The 17,792-nt window shown below is 50.5% G+C and overlaps 4 protein-coding genes across 4 annotated transcripts; 1 reads left to right on the forward strand and 3 right to left on the reverse strand.

The window, feature by feature from the left end:
• Window positions 1–1,725: 1,725 nt before the first annotated feature.
• Window positions 1,726–8,361, reverse strand: atg2 (autophagy-related protein 2; the record flags this gene model as incomplete). Its single annotated transcript, XM_089598932.1, has 4 exons — window positions 1,726–1,743; window positions 1,800–2,729; window positions 2,787–8,072; window positions 8,200–8,361. 4 exons carry the CDS (start codon window positions 8,359–8,361, stop codon window positions 1,726–1,728), a joined length of 6,396 nt encoding a protein of 2,131 aa, XP_089456596.1.
• Window positions 8,362–9,310: 949 nt separating this feature from the next.
• On the reverse strand, window positions 9,311–11,329 carry ALT_0180 (NupC/NupG family nucleoside CNT transporter; the record flags this gene model as incomplete). The annotated part of the gene is made up of 3 exons (XM_033561495.2): window positions 9,311–9,589; window positions 9,659–10,907; window positions 10,995–11,329. 3 exons carry the CDS (start codon window positions 11,327–11,329, stop codon window positions 9,311–9,313), a joined length of 1,863 nt encoding a protein of 620 aa, XP_033417386.1.
• A 2,489-nt stretch (window positions 11,330–13,818) lies between these two features.
• ALT_0181 (putative CECR1 family adenosine deaminase) lies at window positions 13,819–15,602 on the forward strand (the record flags this gene model as incomplete). Its single annotated transcript, XM_033561494.1, has 2 exons — window positions 13,819–13,942; window positions 14,002–15,602. The coding sequence occupies 2 exons, from the start codon at window positions 13,819–13,821 to the stop codon at window positions 15,600–15,602; spliced, it is 1,725 nt and encodes a 574-aa protein (XP_033417385.1).
• Window positions 15,603–16,198: 596 nt separating this feature from the next.
• Window positions 16,199–16,890, reverse strand: ALT_0182 (putative ubiquitin conjugating enzyme (UbcK); the record flags this gene model as incomplete). The annotated part of the gene is made up of 3 exons (XM_033561493.2): window positions 16,199–16,304; window positions 16,361–16,693; window positions 16,784–16,890. 3 exons carry the CDS (start codon window positions 16,888–16,890, stop codon window positions 16,199–16,201), a joined length of 546 nt encoding a protein of 181 aa, XP_033417384.2.
• Window positions 16,891–17,792: the final 902 nt, after the last annotated feature.

Below are 17,792 nucleotides of genomic sequence, written 5' to 3' on the forward strand. Positions count from 1 at the left end.
CAGAAACACCACAAGAATGATAACAGTAAGACATGCATCTTCAGGTACAGTGTTATAGGATGACATCCATTTTGCAAATATGCTGATTTGTCACTGGTTTGGGACACAAAGGAGTTGATTGAGGTGGGTATGCTGCCTAGTACTTAGTGCCATGTCCCTATCAGCCAGACTTGGGGGATTGAACTTACTGAGGTTGATCCAGCATGCTATGGCGTAGTCTCCATAGTATGTGGACTGTATTCTCCATACTGGGGAGAGCGAGTGAGCTCCCTATAGTTTGCATCTAGGTTAGAAGGCCATTCTGATAGGGGAACGTTGACGGGTAAGACTCAGAGAATCACAGTAATAGCAGATGATACTAATCGAGATAAATGAATACGAACAGCGGCACTATGACAATAACCCTATTAATTTGCCTGAAGACAAAAGGCTATAATAGTATAGCCTCATGTCTGCACGCACTCAATCAATCCACGCACAACTCAAAGAGACTCTCAATAGCTAAAGCGGCACCACATCAGGCTGAATATACGTTAGAGAGCATCAACATTCGAAAAGGCTAGCGCACATGCAACCCATAACGAACTCAACCTCGAACTCGGCCGCATCCAATCGCCAGCCTCAAACCCACCCAAAACAACGATGACCAGTCATCTAGAATCCTCCCCATCAACCGTCATCCACTGAAGTTCACAACTTCAAATGAACGATCATCTCACCCATCACAGAATCACAGTTCACAGTTCCACACCACCTAGTTGGGAACTTGGGCACCAGGAAACGTGGCCCCAATGCCGAAGCAGAATCAACCACACCCTCGTCACACCAGATGACCCATCAATTTTTCTTTTCGATGACGATCCACTTGGCCCCCGATCAACGGCGATCGATCACTGGTCTTTCTGGTAGTGCTACTGCCAGGAACTGCAAGCCATCTTTGTTTCAGTTTGGGCTTGCGAGCACCCACTAACGAAGAGAGTTAAGCCTCCTGGTAGGGATCTGGAGGCGAATCTCGTTTCTGGGGGTTTTATTCGTCGCTGGCCCTTGCAGTAGCCTTTCACTGCGGGCCCTGGCTTACTACAGACTTTTTCAATAGGAAGACATCGACAATGATGACGATATTATTGTCTGATATCAACTTGAAAGGGTGTGGCAGCGGCACATGTCAAACGGCCCAGGAGAGGAATTCGTTGGGCTGAGCAGACTACGCTGACACTCTGGCATTGCTGTGTCTGTGTAACTTTGGAAGGCGAATAAAGGAGGGCTTTGGTTCTTTTCTAAGAATCTACCGGATTGTTAAAACAGGCAGCCCACATCTACAGAACCTATCCTCTTCATTACAGAACCCTCTCTGCTGGGACAGCATGGAGCAATCTCATTCCAGTTTATTTGAAGATTAGCAAGTCGCTGAGTTCATCATATGCAAGGCTAGTAGACAAAAATCCCAACACCAATCTATGCTTCGACGGGAATATGAACAAAGTCGTGAACGTTTCTCAAGTCATTCATCATCGTAGACAGCATTGATCTCAAAAGGCTCGCCTGTCAGCTAATCAATATGTACCGGGAACAGTCTGGAAATGGGGGATATAGAGCAGAAAAAAAGTAACAATCGTAGCATATCGTCATAAACGAGTCGTCTGAGATATGAGCAATGGAAATAAGGTATCATCTTGGTCAAAATAGCACAAGGTAAGGTCAAACTGCCCAACATGGTCGACAATCTTAATGGCGTTTATATTTCTAAGCAGGAGAGTCAGCAAGCAAACTTGAGAGACATAGTTCACCACGACACTTACATCTTCTATCTTTCGGCGATTGCTCGGGTCCAAAGTGTTTCCAGCGCCGAGGAGCGTCTGCCCAACGGCCTTAGAGACTCCAATCGCTGGTCGAAGGATGACGGTTGGAGCGCGTTTAAAAACAGCCCTAGCGGCAGCTTTCGCGCTACCACTCTCCACGATTTCGCCAGGAACAGCAACAATGGCATCCCGTGCGAGAAGCAAGTCCCTTTCCAAGCCGCGGAAGGCACCCCGAAGACCTTGTACCACACCCACCGGTTGATCCGCATAGGGCGAGATCTTGTTCGCCTCCTCTTCGTCAATCATGTCTTCTTCGGAGCCCAGTGTTGACGCGGTCGGTGTGGTTAGCATCTCCTCAGCTCCTTGCAAGACCGTTTGAGTGCCAATGGCAAGCTTGGCACCAAGCTTCACGAGTTCATTGGAAGTGGTCTTGGCAAAAGCGAGCGCCCCTTTCTGGATGCTTCGGATGATCCGGCCGTCCTTGCGATACTCTCGCATAGGAACCACGACGAGGTCTTTAACACCGCCTCCCACGTTGACTAGAGATCTGATGGGAGCCAGGCCAGCAAGGACACCCGGAAGTTGGTTTCTCTTGATGTCTGGCATCCATATGTCATTGAGTGTCTGACCCAGTTTATCAAAGCCGGACACTCCATAAATGATGACATGCCGCATGACCATATCCGCGCCATCAAGGACAAAGAAGTTCATGAACTCAGTCGTTCGGCCTGATCTGAGCCCGGCATAATCTACGCGCTTGGGCTTAAAGTCAAGTTTGACAGGCACGGCGTTAACTTCCACTCGTTGCAAGAATGGAATGTCGGCTGGTGAACTCGGCGTAGGTGCAGAGTCATCCCTGAACTCAAAGAATCGGCAGATGAAGTCCAGCGCATCCTGGTCTACGTGCAGTCTCAGGGGGAGAAGAGTTGCCTGTAAAGTGTTAACACAGCTGTTCAGATTACATAACGTGGGTAACAAAGTGCTGACCTTGAGAACAAGCTCGGACGCTGCCAGCTCTGGAACAGGCCGCACAGTCAACATTTCCAAATGAACCATACTGGCCCCACTTTCCCTCTCGCCTGCCTCATGCATATAGGTGGCGAACTTCTTCCATGTCGACGTAGGAACGTGGTCGAAGATCTCCAGGTCGTTCACACGCACGTCGAGCGAACTCTGCGTCTCTTCAGTGCCAGGAGGGAAGACGACGAAATCCGCGCAAATGCCTTTCAGCTCAAACGTCATCTTGTGGTATTTACTCCTAGACAATTTCAATCTCCTTCCTCTATACGAAGGCGACTGGCTTTGACGTGCGGTGGCCCCAGTGATAGTTGTAGATGTCGCATAGCTGCCTGTCTCGCTGGCAAGATCGTCAATGTTACGATTGATATCGTTGCGAAGCTCTCGAGGATCCTTGTTCGCAGGTATTCCAATATATATGGAGTTGAACAGACAGTCGCCGATAACCGATTCCTCTTCTTCCTCGAAACCTGGTGAGGTCCGACTTCCAGCTCGGGCGCGCCGCTCCGTGGCTTTCTTCTCCACGTCCTTCACAGCTTTCGAAATAGTATCTCTGGTTCGCTGCCAGTCATATCCATCGAACAGATTCCAGATAACATGAGCATCCCGGACTCGGATCCGCAGCGGACTTTTACGGATCTTTGAGTCGTCGGTTAACCCATATGTGTTCTGGGTCGAATCCCAACGATGAGCCGTTCCTCCTATAGCAGAATGGTTGGCGAAATGGTCTTCCTTGAATTCCAGATCCGAGACGCTGGAGGATACATAGTACTGCGAATGGAAGCTGTCCAAAAGATCATTCGACTCTGATGGCATTGCGCTCACACTGGGGGACAGGTTATCTGGCCCTGACTTCACCGGATAAAAGTCGCTCACATACTCAAGCTCGTCTTCTACGCGTGGCCCTCCGTCCTCGGGCTCAGCAATAGTAGGAGCTTCCGGGATCTCTGCCTGCTCAGATGGTGGATCCATGGCGAATGCGTCTCCGGAAAAAGAAGCCAGCATATCCTCTATGGGCAAAACTTCAGTCCGATATTTGACGGCCACACTTGGCGGTGTGGGAGGCTGCAACCCATTTATGATGCTGATGAGGGTCTGCGTTGAATCGGCACAGGTCTCGAGTATCAAGAAATCATCCTTGAGCTCCACGTCTAACGACTTCGTCCCGTCATCGTCCAGCTGCATCAATTTGACGGTGGCCATTGCAGATGATATGGAAGATACCGGGACAAACCCCATATCAATGAAGGACTGAATTTGGTCGCTCTGCGGAATTGTTGATCTACCACGGTGAAGATTTCCCGCCAAACCCATGTTTTTGACATCATCAATGACCATGATGGACGCTTTTTTGAGATCCAGCATTGCTTCTGAACACCCACTGTCGGGAATAGCCGCTGAAAACTTAGCATTCGTTAACACAACCAGGCCTTTCGCCGCTGAACCGCGAGGATTTAGCCCAAGGACGCAGTCCCGTAGGGCAAATGCAAGCCTGCTTGGCTTTGCGGACGCTTGCCGGTCTTTTGAACCAATTGAAATTTCAGAAGCGTTTCGCTGTAAGTGCTGCGATACGGCAATATTGGCCAAAGAATTGGCCATATTAGCAGCGACATCTCCTGTCGTCTGGTCCTCGCTCAGTCCAAGGAACGCGATGATGGACGGTATGGTGTATTCTACGCGTAAATTGTGAGACTTAATCTTGATAGTTGGATCCATCTCATCAGCGATGTAGCGAGCCATCAGTATGGGAAGTTGGCTCTGGTTCTGACCCTGGCTCCCGCTCGCCGGTAGTGCTTCACCCACGAGCTCCTCGCTCCCGTTTCGGACAACTTTGATTGTTCCCAGTTGCGTAGCGATGAGAGACGGCATGCTGATATAAGCAGCTTCGGCGTTTCCGAGATACGTCGTGATATTTCCGACAGGGCCACCCAGGTAGACTTGAGATTCAAGTTCTCGAATGAGAGAGAGAGTGAGGATGCCTGGGCGATCATCTTCGGGGAGATACTTTGCGACGGTAGATAACCTGCCCAGTTCCTCTCCAAGCTGAGAAAGTGACTCGAGGTCACTGGTGCGCGAGACGACGATCTTCGCACCCGCAACTGTAGTACGAAGAACGGAGCCTTGTCTACGCTGGCGGAACAGCGTGTCTAACATAATGTCGTCGTCTTCGTCATACTTATCTTTCGACGGTGTTATTATGGCCAGTAGCCGGTCCAGATCGGGTTCCTTTGGGGAGTAGAGATACTCCACGCGGATGTTGCTCAGGTTGATTTTTGCCGGCGCATCTCTTGAGTCGTCAAGAGGTAATGGCCCACTCAACTTGGCTTTGTCAATCTGCACGCCTATACCCTCAAATCGGCTGACAACCTTGACGGCTGTCGTTTTCAACCTGAGATAATGTGTCTCACCGGCAACATCAAGAACGATTCCACCGATTCGAGCATTCACCTTCCAGGGGAGTCGGGGATTGGCTTGAATGTTATTCTCAGGCGGCGGTGAGCTCTCGAAATGAACGCCACGAGCCCGTCGTGGAGAATCCTTCTTCATGTTTCTACCGGTGGAGACAGAAGAGATTGAATTTCCGAGCTCCAGGATAGTACTGAGGCCGCCAACCCGCCCGACGACTTCCTCCAGGCGCTGAACATTAAGATATAGCCGGAGCGGAAGAGTTGTAATGGTGAGGCTTGCACAGTCGGAAGACTTGGTCAGAGAAAGAGAGAAATCACCATTCACAGGTGATAGGACATCTCTTGTGGACTCCCGCATCTTCAAGCTTTCACTGAATGAGATCAAGTCATCCGAGGCGAAGCCAAATACGAACTTTGAGACGTCTAGGCCAAACTTTGTAACATTTTTATCAGCCAAGTAGCGGGCTGTTAGACCTGATGCCGTCGCTCGTAAAATGATATCTTCATGGGGCAAGCCAAAAAGTGACGAGGAATGGGGGTCATAGTCGCCTAGACCATACGTTTGACCGGGAATGTGATCAACGTATTTGATGCAAAACTTATGGAGAGTGAGAGCGAGACGGTGCCGGGCCTGCACAGGTTCTGGAGCGGGCTTTGCACTGGAAATATCCCCGCCGTTACCACCAAAGGCATGAAGAACCCTTTGGCCGGCCTTGACAACAAGCCACCCAGTCGCATTATCGAATCGTACATCTACAGATGATATTTCGACAGCAATGTCACCCGGCTGAGATTTCGAGATGGGATCTTGGTCGGCCTTGTTTGCTTGACGATGCGGCGATCTGGGCAGGGTGCCCTCGGATGAAGCGGCTGAATTGATCGAGTCGCTGCGAAGCCGTGCGGAAGCATACATGGTGGAAGAGAGCAATTCGGATCCGGCTGACGAATGACCAGAACGCATTGCAGAGTCTTTCAGGCTGTCACTTGCTGAATTTACGTCTGCTGAACGGACAGTCTCATCCGCATGACGTCTATCTTCATCAACAGGGATCGATATCGATATTCGATCAATACGGAGAAACCGCTTGGCAACATCTGAAAGCTTGCTCAGCGTAGGCGAGAACGGTGTTAAATCAGGTTCCCGTGCCTCAGACGGGCACTCACTTTGTTCGCCGAATGATCTTTTCTCTGTAAGGGTCGAGGCTGACTGAGCAGTGAGCTTTGGTGTAGATATAGACGTTTCGTCTTGCACATCCTGTTTCGCACTTGCCGCGTCTGTTGGCCCTGTGCCTGCGTGCACATCTCGTACGACTGTTGACTCCGGCAGATCCCAAGCGCCTGGTATATTGGGAACGAAACTTCTACTCGAACCTTGACTGATAGCACTCATGTACATACTCTGAGCCTCTTCATTGGAGAACAACTTGGACTCAGAAAGTTCGCCGCCATTGGCAAAATCAGATGAGCCCACGCTACCAGCTTCCGAAGGAGACGCTGTTTGCCTGTCTGAAGTTTCTCTAGAGTGTAAAGATCCTGGAAATGAGGGGGCATCATGTGACACATCCCGAGTTACGACGTGAGCAGTCTCGAGGTAAGGTTGACTGCCGTGTGGGGATCTGTCCATGAAGGACCCATCACCGTAATGTGAGAAGGGGGCTGAATGGTGCGTGTCAATGTCTGACGGTGGAGTCTCGCGGTGCATGTGCACCTCAGGTGTCTTAGGGCGCGGTGTTTCACTGCTGGGAGGAAATTGATCATCTTGAGGCACGAGGTCCTCTGGTGGCTCTAGATCATCGTCATGCAACTGGGAGTCAATGACGGAGTCAAGATATGCAGGGTTGTCTAATAATTTATCATCGTCCAAAAACTGCTGCGAGTCTTCCAGATATCCATCACTTCGATTTTCATTGTCGGTATCGGCATCGGAAAACCGCCCATCGTACGTGTAGGCGGATCCTTCCATTCGACCCACACCGGGTTCTTCTATATCCTGAATTGAATGTTCTTGCGGTGGCTCCAAGATTGTCGATCGCGCCATAGCTAGGACAGAGTGCGCGTCCGATGCGTGCCCGGGCAAGGGTGACGGAATCCTGCTCGAAGGCTCGCTTGACTTTGGCTGCACGGGTGTAGTCGGCGAAGCGGGCGGAGCGAATCGGGAATAGTTGGAGAAAACTATCGGTTCGGATATCAAAGCCATATTGATGTCAGAAATAACGATGGGCCGGTTCCGATTACGAGAATGCTTCTCTTCCTCAGGACTGGACGTTGTGCTGCTCACGGCACCAACGGAGACCTCTCGCACAGTAAGAAGTCCCGTCACTATATCAGGTTTATTCTCCGGTTCTCTCTTGACGACCCCCTCCTGCTTCGTTTCCATATCGACTCGTATTGAAACATTCTCGACCCTGACCTGCAGGCGCTCCGCGACTCCCTTCAAAAAAGCAGCAACAAAACTGGGCAGCGATACCCCCTCGTTTCCTAGACCAAGCTCTTCCTCATCGTCGCTGATGGACGCTGATGTACGGTGCAGCACCTGTGATCGAGACGTGATAGCAGCTTGTAACTCCTCCTTTTCCTCTTTCGGTTCGGCATCGAGGAACGACTCCGCAAGATCGGCCGGAGTCGGAAGAATGTGGTCGCCACTAGCGTCATGGCTACCAGCTTGAGATGGCCTACGACTATTCTGATTTCCGTCCTTTGCTGCACTGAAAGATTCTTCTGATGGTAGTCGGAGATGCACATCGATTCCGCTAGCCTCGCAGATGATACCGCTACTGTAGATATCCGCAGGGACGGTGATCTTGAGAAACTGGACCTTAGCGCTCAGCAGTTCACTCGAGGCAGGGAGCTGAAGAAGTGTTGCTAGTTTCTGTTCAAAAAAAATACCATAGTTGTTAGCTATACATCGTCCACTGAGCTCAAGCCGGGTGGAGCTGTCTAGTAGTATGGGATGTCTGCCGACGATATAAACTCACCTCAAGCCTCAAGCCTATATCCCGAAGTTCGACAGTGCTTCGTTGGCCCCATCGGATTCCCAAACTATCTAAATCTAGTGCTTCGGTGTCGACAAGCTCGAGCCGAGACAAGGCATATCGGAGCAACCGTTTCTGGAAGAATGAGGGCAAGAAGTAAGCCATCTTGGGCGAAACGAGCCAACCGGCGGCTCATCTAGGAGTTTCGTGTGTCATTTCGGAGCAGGGACATAATAATGAAGATGATCGTGTTGAAGACAGTTCTGTAAATGGAGGATCTCGCAAAGGCGAGAGTTACGCGGAGGGTTGATGATTGATTGATTGATACTGTAGGATGAATGACGTTCCGGGGCGCTGATAGCACCGCAATAGTCAGGTGGAGCTAAGGCGGAGCCAAATCACACTAACAACGTGCGTGTTTGTTGATGGTTCCCGGAGATACTGAGTTGTCTAAAACCCTTTCCTTCTAAACAAAGATTGTAAGCTGTGTGAGGGTGTTGAAAAGCTCTCTGTAATAATACTATTTTGCCTCTCAATAGTGGCAAGTGATGTCGACTCTACGGAGTAACCCCCCAAGACCCTTGCCCATCTCTAGTTCTCGGACACGCCAAGGATTAAGATGCCTGGGGAACATGGCATGTTATACCCGTTTGGGCCAAGCACCAGGCTATCCCATATCAGCTCCCCGACATCCTGTGCTGTGACTCAGAGACGAAATAGAACCATTAAAGTGGCGTAAGCGCCCAAAGGTATATTATTTAAAAGGTGTCCCGCATTCCTCACATTTTGAGCTGGCTCACGAATTACTGAATTCTCCTTTTTCTTCGCTGACATTGTCCTCTTCATGATCACGTGGTCATGGTGACTTCATGGGTATACGAATTACATTCAAGCCCTATCTCAAGCTTGTGAAAGGGTGAAACATGCCGTTGAGTAACTCGCTTGAATGGAAGCGGTGACAAGGATCTGGACCCTCAGAGCCCTTAATGGCATTACTTAGGAGATTGAATCCACAGGCTTATTTAACAGCTCATCACGTCAAAAATCGCAAAATGAATATGATAAAAATACAGTTCCCATAATTTGCAGGCAATAGTGAGGACGCATCTCATCTTCACTGACTAAGGTACTTGCCCTCCTCCGTAATCAGCAGACCCGCGATAGCCGCACTGGTAAAAGTAGCCAGGGCGCCGGTAATCATGGCACTAACTGCAACACGGGAAACATCGCCCGCACGTTGGGGGGCGAGTTGATTGAGCACACCGATTTGGTTACCCAGGGAGCCGATATTGGCGAAACCGCAGAGAGCATACGTTGCGATGATCTGAGAGCGGACGGAGAGTTCCTGATACTCGGGCTTGGTTTGAAGGTCGCTATAGGCGACGAATTCATTCTGAAGATGATTGAGTTAGTGACTGGTCCCCGCTAAAGGTGACTGAAGGGTGGGAGGATATAATCTTACCATGACAAGCTTCACACCGATCAGTTTGCCCACTTTGAGCAGATCTCCGTCGCGGGAGACGCCGAGGAGGAAGGCAATAGGATAGCAGATGTACCCAAGAATCAGGTCGAGGGTCAAGGGGGGGTCGTTGATGTTGAGGTAACGTCCCCACCAGGTCAACAAACCGTTGATCAAGGCAACGAAGGAGATGATACAGAGGAGGGTCGCCCCAATCGTACCCGCGATCTTGATGCCGAGCCAGGCACCGTTGGCGAAAGCGTGAAGCGCATTTTCAGCCTTGTGTTCCTCGTCCTCGGGCACGACGACACGGCCAGCCGTCAGAGTTTCTTCCTCCTCAGGCCAACGCAACTTGGATGCGGCCAGAGAAGCAGGGATACTCATCACACACGAGGAAACCAGCGCTTGAGGGTTAACGCCCATTCCAATATAGGCGACCAGCACGGAGCCTGCAATGGTAGCGAAACCGGAGCACATCACCTGGTGGATTTCGGCCATGGTAAGGTGCGCCACGAAGGGTTTGATAAGCATGGCCGATTCACCTTGTCCGATGAAGGGGGAGGCAGCAGCCACGACGGCCTCGGCGCCAGAGACCCGCATACTCCAGAAGAAGAAGACGGCGAATTTACCAATAGCCCACTGCAGGACGCCGGAGTAGTACAGAAGCTGCACAAGAGATACGAAGAAGATGATAGCCGGGATGACGGTCACCAAGAACCACGTGTGCTTGCTTGCGAAGCCAGGCTCCGTCAAGAAATCAACGCCGTCGTCGGCAAAGCCCAGCAGCTCTCTGGCCAGCGTCGAGACGAAGTTGAATATGTCGTAACCCGCCTTGGTACGAAGCACAAAGAGAGCAACAATGAACTGCACCAACATTCCTACAATGACGGTGTGCCAGACGATCTTCTTGCGGTCTCTCGACGAAAGCCACAAGGCGAAGACGAAGACGACAAGGCCGAAGAGACTGACAGCTCTGTTGGCTCTGGTGTTATCGGCGGTCTCTTCCGACGCAAATGAGCCGACGAGAATGACCGCAATGGTCAAGAGCGCCGCGCCGGGAATCCTCAATTTCTCGGGGATCAGGCGAACGAATGGCCGAGCGGTATGGTCCCAGACCCAATAGGCCGGTCTGGTCACGATGGACACGGGCACGTAGAGGGTAAGAAGCCGCAAGGTGATGCACAGATACAGCAGGAACGGGATGAGCCAGCCCAAGTCATGCCGATGGAGGATCAAACCAGCAATCCACCATCTATAGGGACGACAACGGATGAGTTTCGATTTTGATCAAACAGGACTGCCAGAAGATGCGGTGCAGTCGAAAGGGAAGACAACTCACCCGGTGAACAAAAGCCACACGACAGCGTACACGACATGCTTGGTGTACTTACTGTAGCGGCGATAGAAGGGCCGCGATGGATAGCTTTCACCTGCTTCCTCGAGATCTTTCGAACTCTGGCTATGAGCGTGTTTGTCCTCCACAGTCGGGTCGTGGACCAGGCCTTTGACATCTTTGGCATAGATCACATCTTCTTCTGGACCCTTCTCGGCCAGTCCCGAATGGTGGGGATGACCGTGGTGATGTTGATTTGTGGGATTCAGCGCAGGATCTGCATGTCGCATTGTCTCGTGGGGAGATGCCTCGTTCACCTCCATAGCCTTGTCATCCGCCATTTGTGGTCCCGTTCCTATTGCACAATCACTAATTCCAAGAATGCGACAACCTTTCAGGGTGTCGAAAACGTCTTATCCGGAGGAAAAAGACGCGAACCTCTGAAAAGGATGGAGGGAGGAGAATTTGGCGGCAACCAAGTCAATTTAACTTCGGATGGGGCTGGAGATAGCTGTCGGATAAGATGGAGAGGAGAAACCGAGAGAGGAGACAAAACTCTCTTTTGAAGCCAACAAAAGACGAGCGTTGCGCCCGGATTCCAATTGATCGACTAGGGTTTCTCTCTTATCAGACCAGCAGGTGCGGGGAGATTACACAAGTTGCATATTCCAGCAAAGTGTGAAATTAGCCACTCCAGCGGTCCAATGGATTCGTTGATCCGTCCTGGGTTTGGAGATACCCTTGAGCAGGAAAGATAGAATGTCTTAGTGCTCGACGCCGACAAGGATCATGATAGAACAGGTGAGAAGAGTGAAAAGAAAATTCTCTGAAGGGCTACAGTTGCTCGCCTTGGTGGCTAAGGAACCAAGTATAGCCGTGCATCAAGCCAAGGTCGAGGCGTCTGGTTACTTATCTTTTCGCCCCGATAATATTTTTCACTTTTCAGCAGTGTAGCGAATGAAGACCCAACGATGCCCTCGACGGTCGATAAGACTTTCCGGTGTTACAGCACTAAAAAGGACATGGGCCGAAGTCTGGAGGAAATTCTGCAAGGAGATTGGCGGCTGATCAGCGAGTGTAGCCGTGACCCGCGCTTTTTTTCTCCGCTCCGTCCTCACGCGGTTCCTCGGTCGTGTGCCTCATGCCTTTTGACGGTATTCAGTACAAGTTCTTGGTATTCATTTACCGTGCATTCGGGAGCCTGACTCGCTGTTAACATTGGTTTCTACGGGCCGATATACTACAGAATCTAAGGATACATTTACTGCGACACTTGCCACACAAGCTGGCAGTATATCTCATCCTGACGTCGCGTTAAACTACCGAGGATTGCTTTTTATTGTGCTTGTGGGAAATAACCGTTTACTGGTGAACTGTGGACATTGACTGGGCTTAAGGGCTAAAGCTTGTGGGGTCTTCCAGCTAAAAATTCTACCCGCCACCCTCAGACAACTATGGATCAAGCTAACTACACTATGTCGCAGAATGGCTTACGGCGCCCCGGGAAAACAGCAGAGAACTGAAAAAGAAAAATAGAACAGTCCAGGAAAAGCCCCAGTGCGTCGAATCATAAGTTTCCATGACACCTCGATAGGCTCGTTTACTGGGATGGGTATTTTATGCCCGACACTAACTAGGTCAAGTATTGCCCGCAGTTACTCCGTGAGACTGCTGGTTCGATCTCGGAATGTTCTCAATTCCTGATGATAAGCTTGCCCTTTCTTTGTTATCATCAACTCTGCGAAAACAGGCTGAGTTGAGTGTATCTGTATTATCCCTGTCAGCCATTTAACTTTAGTATTGTGCCACCTTGGCACGTGAACACCTGCAATATAAGATCGGAGATCTCCGATGAAATACAGCTTCTCAGTGAGGTTGGAGCTGAGAACTGAGACTACTACTCTGCCGATGATTGCCCTTGATCCTTTGTGCACTCTTAGTCGAGGAGCAGTGTGTTACAGCTTATCGTCTTCGAGTCCCTATGATAAGGAATACTGATAGCAATCGAGAAAATATATAGTACCAGCTGTTACTGTGGTGCTGTCAAAACCCTAGGAATTCTTTGACCCATAACGGGTGGTCCCAGGTTTGCATTATTATTAGATAAGCTCCAGACCCGCGAGTTGGCGAAGTGGAATCTATTAGCTCCCTAGGAAGTTGGCCTCGGGCTGAGCGAGATTACGGGCAATCTCATTTTGCCACCCCGGATTCTGTAGTCATTACGTACCATCCTGGAGGGTATCTGCCACGTGTTTCTCCAGCTTTCAAGTTACCATGGAGTATCACTATCCAAGGTTTGTTTGAGGTTGAATGCTGTGAATTGGCTCGAAGCTAGCATGGAACTCCGACGGGGGATAGTGCTTAACGGACGGCGAATCATGGAATCCCCGGGAAACTCAGGCCGAGGTGTTCTACTCAAATAAGTACTCCGTAGCGAGACACAACACATTAAACTCAACTTTCCTGGTGATGGACGAGACCGTTACATCGCTTCTTATTGAACATGGATCACGTGGAGATATATACGAGATTATTGATCCATTGAACCGCTCACGCAGGTCTAAGTTAAGGTTGGAATCTTGAGGATCCTCATCGAGATGACAAAAACGGCCTCAGGCCTTACATTGGCCGTGATGGCTGGGGGTCCAGAGTGGGGATTGCTATCGATCCCCTCACACGCTGCGATCAGCATTGCCTAATTTTCAGTTAATCATCATCTCTATTTACCTTAGTTCTTGTCAAATTTTATCAGTCTAGAATAGTCCTGAACTCTGGTTCATTTCGAGGACCATAATAAACGAAAATTCTCCTTGCCAGTGGCCCTCCCAGCATGGGTTCAAATGATACCGAGTGGGAGCTGGAGGAAGGCATCCCTCAAGTGGAGGAACCCTTCATCCAGCAGTATCTGAAGGGTCGTGATGCACTGGTCCTCGAAGAACAGAAGCAACGTCATGGTTAGATTTCCAATTTCTATATGAGCTTCAATTCCAAAGAGTTAATATCGCCAGCATAGATGCCAATCTCCGCAAGGCCCTTTCCCCGCTGGCCGCCAGAGCATGCAAGATCGTGTCCAAGGTCCGCGCTCGTGAGCTCGAGACAGTGTGGTCCAAGGGGTGGACACAGGAGCAAGCTCACGGAGCCGATGAGATTCTCTACCCGGGGGTGATGTTCCATCTGGCAAGGGGTCGGATGGAAAACACCGACTTGTGGAAAATCGTGCAGAAGATGCCCAAAGGGTCCCTCTTACATGCTCATATGGATGCCATGTTCGATATCGATTTTCTGATCGAACAGGCCTTTTCTACCCCAGGAATGCACATATCTGCTCCACAACCGCTCATTACCGCGAAGGAGCTTGAGGAAGCACCGTTCTACCTCCGGTTTTCGTCTCAGCCATTGGAGGAATCAGAGGACAAACCTACAATGTGGATGTCTTCCTACGAGTCTTCAAGACTGATATCTCTGCAAAAGGCAGCCTCGTCATTTCCCAAGGGTGGAGAGGCCGGTTTCCGCGAGTGGCTAAAGAGCCGTTGTGTTCTCGGGCCCGAACATTCCTACCTTCACCATCACGGAGTCGACGCCATCTGGGACATCTTCCGACGCACGTTCCCAGTCATCAACTCCATTCTGAACTACGAGCCAATCTTCCGCGCATGCCTGCGCCGCATGTTCGAACAGCTCGCCAATGACGGAATCAGATACGTGGACTTTCGCATCGCTTTTGTCTTCGAGTACCGACGGGAAGGACGCGATACGCCAGAGGAAGGCTACTTCGAGTGGTGCCGTGTCTTCAAGGAAGAACTCGAACACTTCAAGAACACCGAACAAGGCCGACGATTCTACGGCGCCCGCATCATCTGGACCACACTCCGCAATTTCCCCAACAAAGACATGGCAGCCAGCATGAAGCAATGCATCGAGACGAAACTCGCCTTCCCAGACGTGATTTGCGGGTTTGACGTCGTCGGACAGGAAGACCAGGGCCGGCCGCTGGTCGACCTCGTGCCGGTGCTCTTCTGGTTCCGCAAACGCTGCGTCGAGGAAGGCGTGACCATCCCCTTCTTCTTCCACGCGGGCGAGTGCCTCGGCGACGGTGACGCGACAGACCACAACCTCTTCGACGCAATCTTACTCGGCACCCGGCGCATCGGACACGGCTTCTCCCTCTACAAACACCCCCTCCTCATTGACCTCGTGAAGGAAAAGAAGATCCTCATTGAATGCTGCCCCATCTCAAACGAGATCCTCCGCCTCACAAGCTCCATCAAATCGCACCCGCTCCCCGCCCTGCTGGCCCGCGGCGTGTCCGTCTCCCTCTGCAACGACGACCCGGCCATCCTCGGCCAGGGTAAGAACGGTCTAACGCACGACTTCTGGCAGGCGCTGCAGGGCCTTGAAAATATGGGTCTCACAGGCCTCGCCATGATGGTGGAGAACTCCATCCGGTGGAGCTGTTATGAGGATCAATCAAATGCCGAGTGGGCCTCTGACATTGAAGATGGGATTCTAGGCGATGGGCTGAAGGCCGCCCGTCTGCGGGAATGGTATGAAGATTTCCAGGCTTTTTGCGAGTGGATCGTTGCGGAGTTTAAGGATGTAGAGGTCGACGAGTAAGATAAAAGTTTAGACTTTGTGTTTAATAGGCGCTCTACCGGGGTATCATGAATATGCACTCAGAGCTTTCAGTACCTTTCCTCCAAACGCAGGGTACGGCAACGAACAATAGCTCAGAGTATGAGCAAGCTTGTTATTATCATGTTTCGCGATCTGGGGTAGACAGTGCAGTGTCGTCCTGGATGTAGTATACCTCCGACCAATCAACCGTCCTAGCGTTTGGTTGATGTTCAAGATGGGGAATCTCAAGCATATGCTCAGGTATAAAACTCCAATTCGAAAGATAGAAAATTGATCCAAAAGGACACAAAAAAGAAAATCAGGGTATGTATTTCCGGAGACACAAGTTCCTCTGTACTGTGGAACTGTGGTCCACATTATCCAAAGAAGAAAAATGTCCAAAGCAACGCACGAACTCCAGACCCAATGTGCCAATATGCAGTGAACCTGCGCCCGGAGCCGGAAGGGCCCTAGGGATAGATAAGACGCCAAAGAAACAATGCACCGACCCTCCGATCATGCAATGCAGAAACCAAGCCTTGGTCTCTCCTGAAATAGAGAAAACGCCATGAACATAGCCTAGTTGTCCGTATGCTTCACTCGAGATCTTCGATATCGCGGTGCCGTGCGAGGACATGGCGCTTGTATTCTTCCTTGTCTGTATCCCAGAGCTCAGCTGCTTGGGCGTTTAGAGGGCTCGCGCTATCTGCCAGTTAGCATCAACGTGATTGTATAGCGAGTGATGAGTGCAAGCTTACTTGTTGGGTTCCCCGAGCAAGCTCTGCAGGCTCAGTAGAACACTCTGCACGTTATATACGGCACTCCACTTGTCTTTGAGGATATCCAAGCAGATCCGGCCGGAGAAGTCGACATTGGGGTGGTAGATGGGTGTTTTGAAGAGAACCGTAGGGGGCGAGTAAGGATAGTTGCTAGGGAAGGCGAAGGAGAGCTTGAAGGTCAGTCCCTCGTATGGCGTCTCGTTGGGTCCGCTGATCGTGGCCGTCCAGTTGAGAAGGTTGCCGTCTGCGTTGGGGAAGGCAGAGACACCGGGCGAGGGGGACATCATCAGCTGCATCAGCTCTGTTTGGAGGCTATAAGATGTCGAACAGCCTGTTAGTACAGTATACAACAACTCAAGTTCACGATGGGAGCGTATTCAGCTGGCAGGATAGTGTGTTCACCGTTTTGTCACGCTCTGAGTGTCATTTCTCTGGCTGGCAGAGCTCAGTTTGCTTGCCTCGAGAACTTCGGGCGTGGCGTTCTGAGTATCTTCCATCGCGTAGTCCATCTTGGCCGCTCAGATCACAGAAGTCTGCAGACACTTTTTGAGAGGCCGACTTCTTATTCTTTCCCTTTTTCGATTATGGATTAGAGGAGCGGTTCCCGGTGTGAGGAATGCTAGTAACAGTAGCAAGGTGAGGTTGCTGTCTGGAATGACGACGGATCCGAACACAGCGAAACTGTTGGTTGCAAGAACGCCGGATCGACCCACAACTCGAACCCTCAGATCGAAAGCAGCAGAGACAAGTAGAGAAAGGAAAGGGTGATACTTGAGATCTCCAAAAGAAGTTTTTTTATTATGAGAGTTTAAAGACAAAAAAGTTAGGTAGAGAAGAGAGTAAGATATGAGCAGACTTGATTTGGTGTCGCGAACGGGGCGTTGTTTACTCCACCTTACGAAGAGCATCAGCTTCCCCTGGCAACGATTGGAACCAGTGTTGAAGCCCCCGCCTGATCCCACTAGACTAAGGTACTGAGCGAATTTGAAAAGTCAAGCAGGATCAGAGATAAGGCCCAATAATGAACAAGATGAGAAGAGCAAAAGAGGAGCAAGACTGCAGTTGGATGCGCCTGACTTGTTCACTGGACCATCTGAGTGCCTTGTCTTGAATATTCCACGTCATTTATCAACTTGATGCATCCCCGTACACATACTCCGTACTCTGTGTACTGGCATCGACCTTAATAGTAGCCCCTTGGCTGTCAGATCACTTTGACAGGAGATGCAGGTGACTGAGGTGAAACAGCGATACGCCAGAGATCTACATGATGATTCAGCGGTCAATGGATTTACAAGGACTCAGTAGATACATTGTTTCAAGTCATGACTCTAAATGCTCTACATTCTGTAGCGACTTGCATTCAGAGCCAGCTGTTTTAGATAGAAGAGAGCTTCTTCCGGAAGGGATC

Source organism: Aspergillus lentulus (genome assembly GCF_001445615.1).
Source record: "Aspergillus lentulus DNA, contig: Alt01, strain: IFM 54703, whole genome shotgun sequence".
Taxonomy (NCBI): domain Eukaryota; kingdom Fungi; phylum Ascomycota; class Eurotiomycetes; order Eurotiales; family Aspergillaceae; genus Aspergillus; species Aspergillus lentulus.